The 6,000-nt window shown below is 42.4% G+C and overlaps 1 protein-coding gene across 1 annotated transcript; it reads left to right on the plus strand.

Annotated features, from left to right (window-relative positions):
- The first annotated feature begins 3,754 nt into the window (after positions 1-3,754).
- Positions 3,755-5,121, plus strand: LOC131333536 (uncharacterized). The gene is made up of 5 exons (XM_058368099.1): positions 3,755-3,797; positions 3,876-3,951; positions 4,537-4,657; positions 4,737-4,902; positions 5,004-5,121. Exons 2-5 carry the CDS (start codon positions 3,896-3,898, stop codon positions 5,087-5,089), a joined length of 429 nt encoding a protein of 142 aa, XP_058224082.1. The 5' UTR covers positions 3,755-3,797; positions 3,876-3,895; the 3' UTR covers positions 5,090-5,121.
- Positions 5,122-6,000: the final 879 nt, after the last annotated feature.

Genomic DNA, 6,000 nt, shown 5'->3' on the forward strand with positions numbered 1-6,000 from the left:
CTGATCTCGGGGTCGGTCAAAAAGTCATCTGCGGCGTACTCATGAACATGCTCGGCATTCGAGTCATTGGATGCGGGAGAATTTGCCGACATCCTGGTAGAGATAAATTCGATCGGGCGGCCGCTCCTCATTCTACGTTGCTCAAGAAATTCACTAATGAATTGACGATCGAATTTTGTTTCCGAGCAATCCGAGTCTGTAGACACGTCGATGACCTCGTGAGCCAGACCTAGGAGAAGAACAAAGGGGTAATAAGTAGTTGAAATCTGCGTCGGTAAAGAAAATAATCTGAAAGTTCGGCTCATCTTATCGGCTCACGAGTCATAGCTATCCTAGAATGGGCTCGGTACTCCTGAAACGTCTCTCTACGCTCGGCCTAACAATCAAAGGGTGATCCCGTTCGGTTACTTACCCCCATCGGGAGAAGTCGTTCGGAGAGCCCCGAACATCCTATTGGGGCTCGGACGAACAGATTGAATTTAGGGATGAACATCATTGTTCACCCAGATTTCTGCTATTGACTCAGAGCAGGAAAACGCCCAAAATCACCCCAAAAACCCAGAAAGGGTGCATGAAAAGCAAAGTAAAAAGAAAAGCGATAAAAATCGATGACATACCTGAAGATTTCTGTTGAAATAAGGCTTAAAGGTGAAGATCTGGATCTGAATCGAGCTCTGGAATGGAGTTGTAGAGAGAAAAGCTCCAAATGCTAAAGAGAGAAAGTGCAGAAGACCCTTCTCTCTCCTCCTTTGTCGTTATTTATAGATGGAGCGGGCGTTTCGAATTTCCCGCCCATCATTTCACCGCCGAACCCCACGCCAACCACCATGAGACACGTGGCGACTGATAGCCTTTCCTACGCCAGCCGTTTCTTCATCTGCCAAGGCGTCCTTTCGATCGACACACCTATTCAAATGCTCGACAACTGTCACCCTATGTGGGGCTCGGATAAATCCGTAGCAATTCCGAAAGAAGATCCTCGGTTAAAGCTCGGCCTAATCCGAAATCAACCCATACCAAGCAGGAAGCCTCGGCATGGGTTGAGGGGCTATTGTAGCAGGCCGAGCAAAATGGCTATTGCCATTTTTGAACGTGATCCGGTATCCCGATCAACTCCGAGTCATTTTACCCTCGACGTTCAAAACGCCGAAGGCGTCCAGAGCCGAGGGTCCTGATTAATTATGACTCGCTTAATCGCCTCGGCCTCCAGCACCCATGTGAGTGGGAAACGCGTTCGGTTGGACATCCTCCGATGGTCGCATAACACGCTCGGTGCCGAACGAGCGTAGCCATCATTCCAGCTCACCTGCGTGCGAACATCAACCGTGGCAATGATGATGGTTGTGACGTCATCCAAACGGTTATAAGGATAACGATGGGGGCACGTGAAGATGCCAGCTCATCCTATAAACGGATACAAAACCCTAAACGTGACGTAAGAGTGACGTCAGCCGACGCGTGTCGAGCGTTGATGCAATCTTGGAGATCAAGCTAAGAGGTTCCCTATAAATATCCCATTATGCCTTCTTGGAAGAGGTACGCATAGAAAAAACCCTAGCTCCTAATTCCCAATTTCTCTCTGCAAGTGAACTAACTCTTGCACCGGAGGGCCATCCCGGAGAACCTCCGATGTGGTCTTTAGTCTTGTTTCATTTTGCAGGGTGAAGAAAGAGACTAGGAGTGGATCTCGAACCCACAGTCAGAAAGTGTGAACCATTCGGAATGGAGCCCCATAGAATGAAATAGCAAAAAGATAAGGGACGTGTATGCTTGATGATCTGCACAATAATGTGGGCAGCGTGCCCTTCGAAATTTCCGGATTCCGAGACGCAAGGGCCCAGATCGAGGGAGCGCAAGCAGGGAAGCAAGCGCTCGCAAAATACAGAGTCGCCACTCGGGTTTGAAGGTCCGACACCCAAGGAACCGTATTTCGAAGCACTTGCCGCGCTGTTTGATTTGAAAAAGTTAAGGAACCAGTCCGTCATAACCATATCTGGGTTTGGGAGCCATGTTACGAGAGGGGAAAGGTTTTATGGCACCCCTCTCGCCCATTCCGGAGATCGGTTTCTACTTAGGCATTTGCGAAAATGTTTGTTTGCGATTCTATTTTGATTGATCAATTTTTAGCCAATTAGGGCGGGGGAACAGTTAATCGGGGATTAATACTGTAACATGTTTACAGGATGTGATAGGATATGGCATGGATTAGTGAGATGACAAGTAATAAATGGAATGAAGTTCAAAACGTCGATCATACATCAAGACAGCGCTGTGTATGATTTTGGCACGAACAAACAGCCAGCTTGCATGCGTGAGTTCATCCGCATGCAAGCAAACCATCGCGCAACACAACCATATACTCGCGCGAGTATTGACGCTTCACCAATGGTTTGAATTTCACCCCCTTCTGGGCTCTGGAAGGACCAGTGCTCACCCAGGTGCAAACCAAGCAGTTTATAGGTACTTGAAAGTAAACAATATTACAACAAATAGATGGAAATATTATAAAAACGCAACCCCTAAACAGTGGGGGTGTCTAAACAGAGGCCAAGGCCAAACTGCTCATGCAAGGGCAGTCCCTGGAAGACAGAGAACCATCGCACGACAGAGTGATACAGGCGCGCGATTGTTCAGACTGGACTTCCAGGAATTGCTTTGCATACTTAGGGCTCTGAGACATGTTCAGGAGCATCCCAAGAGCATTCCAAACCAAGAGGTGTTATAAACTAAGCTAAATAATGATTTTCAACATGCAAAACAGCAAAGCAGTGAGCTAAAGCTCCTTAAAAGACTTTAAAAAGACTACAAACACAATAATAAACTTAAAGACCAGGGTCCCTTCCCCACGTGGTCCAATCTCACGCAGACAGAATTGTTGCGCGAGTATATGGGACCATCGTGCGAGGGTTTCCCAGGTAACAGCTCTTGAAACCCTGCTAGCTTTAGGGCCAGAACTGGTATCGATTACCAGCCTTGACCCTGCCAGCCCCCCTCAGGGGTTCGAACAGTGAGCAGAAAGATATTATACCTTTGCTTGAGTGTCTTGGAGATGGCTTGAATGATGAGATGGTGAGATTTGGAGGGTGATTATGTGGGAGTGAGTGGGGTGTGAGATGTTTGTGCTTGAGTTTGCCTTCTTCTTTCTTGGAGAGAGATTGGTAACCCCTTGCAAGGAAACATGGGGGGGGGGGGGGGGGGGGGGGTATTTATAGAAAAAGGGGTTAGTTGGTGGCTAGCCAAGGCCTTGTAACCAGCCAACAATGCTGGTTACAATTGCTTGGTGGAGGAGTGGGGTGGCAAAGGTGATGGGAGAATGGGGGGTGAGGTGGTGCAAGGGGAGCCCCCCCAGAACGCTGTTCAGCCGAGAAAAACGGGGTCACATAGGCCTGTAGCCCCCTGACCACCACGCAATCTGGGTGAAAATGACACGTGTTGACCATCGCGCGACGAAGTGAGAGCATTGCGCGAGGGTCCAGCCAACCCCGCGAGGGTCAATGGTCAAAGCTTTGACTTTGATCACCACCTGGCAAATGGACCATCGCGCGAGGATCCCAGTATGTCGCGCGACATTCAAACCCGAGGTCCAGGTTCTGATTCAAGGGTTTAAGGGCTAAGAATGGGTTCCTCACATGCCAAACTCAAGCCATTCCAAGTTCTCGAGACTGTTTTCGACCTGATTCATCATCGGGGAATCAAGAAACCGAAGAACAAAGTAAAACGATCGGGAAGTCAGATCGGGGTGTCTACAAATAATAATATTTTGTTTGCTACGGGGTTGAAAGTCGACGACTTTGACAGTAATACTACTCTCAACCTTTTTAAACATTTTTTTCCCAAAAAACCTAATCTAATAATTTAAATATTTTATCTTCTAGGTTCGCACTTTACCACTTGGATGAAGAGCAAATTGTATGTGAACCACCCATTTCGTACTGACGGCATTCCTAAATGGTAAGTTGAGAAAAATGGGAATTGTCTATAGATCGAGATGAATATTATTTATTCGTTTAATTGTTCCAAACAAATTACGTGCTAATCTAGGTTCAACGATGACAAAGATGCACAAAGGTTGGTAGCATGGAATCGCACATGTGGATTCTCAATTCCACAGGAGCTAATAATATCAAATGCTAAGAGAGTTCAAATAAAACAATTTGTGTCCATGCCCAATGTAAGATTTTTTCATACTTGAAAAATTGTTAATATTTTCTTCCCATTATATATTTACAGTTGGAATTTCGGAATTTTTTTTCATAAGTGCAACATTATCGCATGCTTGGCCGCATTGAGAAAATATACGAAGAACACCTATGGATTTATAAATGCAAAACGTGCTTTAGGGAAGTTGAAAATCAGTACGGCTGGTTTTTCTGTAGTCAATGCGGTGAAGATGTGGAAACAGCAATAAGGTTTTTTTAAAATAACAGTATTTCAACTCAGTCATGCATTTTATGGGTTTTTTTTAAAGTCAACTTTTATATATATATATATATATATATATATATATATATATATAACATTTGTAATACATTTTAGGTATAATGTAAAGATGGTTGTGAAAAACTCCACTAGCTCAATGGAGCTCTTGGTGAAGGACACAAAGGCAGAATTTATCTTGCGAAGTGTACCATCCGATTTGAAGAAGTTAATGTTAAAGGTAAAGGCGAGATAAAAAATTAATGTGATGTTCTGTCTATAAAATATAACAATACTTTATAATATAGATATTTTGTCAGGAAAATAGAGTGCAGATACTCAAAAAGTATCTTTCTCAATTTTATGGACGCGCATATGTGTTTATTATTCATGCTCCACAACCTATGTACCATGAGCATTGTGCCTCTGTGGTAACCTTTGTGTTAACAATTGATTGGTCAGAAGAATGTTTGCACATTTCCAAAGGTACTAAGTTGTCATTCTCCTTCCATTGTCACACCTAGATCCTACATAAACTGGGTTATAAATTGTGATAAATCTTATAATTCTCGATATTCTTTATGCAGGAATGTCGAAGACTGACAAAGAACCAATGAGATCACGTGAAAACATCATTGTTAAAGCATTGTGGAATGGTCCAATAACATTTTAGTCAATTTAACTTTATTGGATTTTTAGTACGCGTGTTGTGTGATTTATGAATTTTCAACAAATATTACCTATGCTTTGTTTATTTTATTTTATATAAATTTACTTTGCTTCTGTCCATTTTGTTATGAAACAATACTTTAAGTTGTGCAGATTGAGTAAAAAAAAATTGAAACATAATTTTAAACATTAACTCTTTTAATTGGACATTGGTCTCTAGATTTTCTGAAACTTTAATTAGGAGTTGTCGGGTTTGATTTGTATTATATAAGTGAACCAAGGGTTTCTTATTCCATAAATGATGATTTCTACTTTCTTTTTTTTGAAACTTTAATTTGGAGTTGTCGATTTTGTTGGTGTTTCATCTCCAAAGCAAAAGTTTCCTACTCTGTTAAGTTAGTTTTTATCAATTAACAATTGAGAGTTGCTGATTATTATTTCCTGTCTTATTGTTGAGCTTAAATGCTAAAGAATATGCAAGGGTTATTGTTTTTCGCAGAGTTGAAATTGTTGGATTGAGATTGAGATATTGCATATGTGAGCACGTAATGATTTGCATTTGCTGATTGCTCAAGTCGTGCCTTCAGGCGCGGGCAGTCGCTAGTTTATAAATATTACACATACACATGTATATTTTTTAAAATATCTCATAGTTCGGTTCAGTTAATCCACGGTTTTAAAATGAAAATTCAATCCTAATCCGTATCTCACGGGTTTTAATTTTCAAATCCGTGTTCGGACCATTTATCCATGGACAAAATCCAAAAGGCACGGATTGATTATGTCCTGACCGGTTTCACAGTTCTTAGTTTTTCTTGGACAGCCCTATCTTAGATTAGTGAGATCGATGCCTACTTTGTTGGAGTAGACTTTCAAGAAAAAATCTCAATTTTACCATCTTTCATCTTTGAAATT

Source organism: Rhododendron vialii, chromosome 7a, assembly GCF_030253575.1.
Source record: "Rhododendron vialii isolate Sample 1 chromosome 7a, ASM3025357v1".
Classification (NCBI taxonomy): Eukaryota; Viridiplantae; Streptophyta; class Magnoliopsida; order Ericales; family Ericaceae; genus Rhododendron; species Rhododendron vialii.

Excerpts from the sequence above, each read along its gene's own strand:
- LOC131333536 (XM_058368099.1), top strand. The coding sequence starts at position 3,896 with ATGAAGAGCAAATTGTATGTGAACCACCCATTTCGTACTGACGGCATT. Across the intron at positions 3,952-4,536 it reads ACTGACGGCATTCCTAAATG|GTATAATGTAAAGATGGTTG; the intron begins GTAAGTTGAGAA and ends AATACATTTTAG. Across the intron at positions 4,903-5,003 it reads ATGTTTGCACATTTCCAAAG|GAATGTCGAAGACTGACAAA; the intron begins GTACTAAGTTGT and ends TTCTTTATGCAG.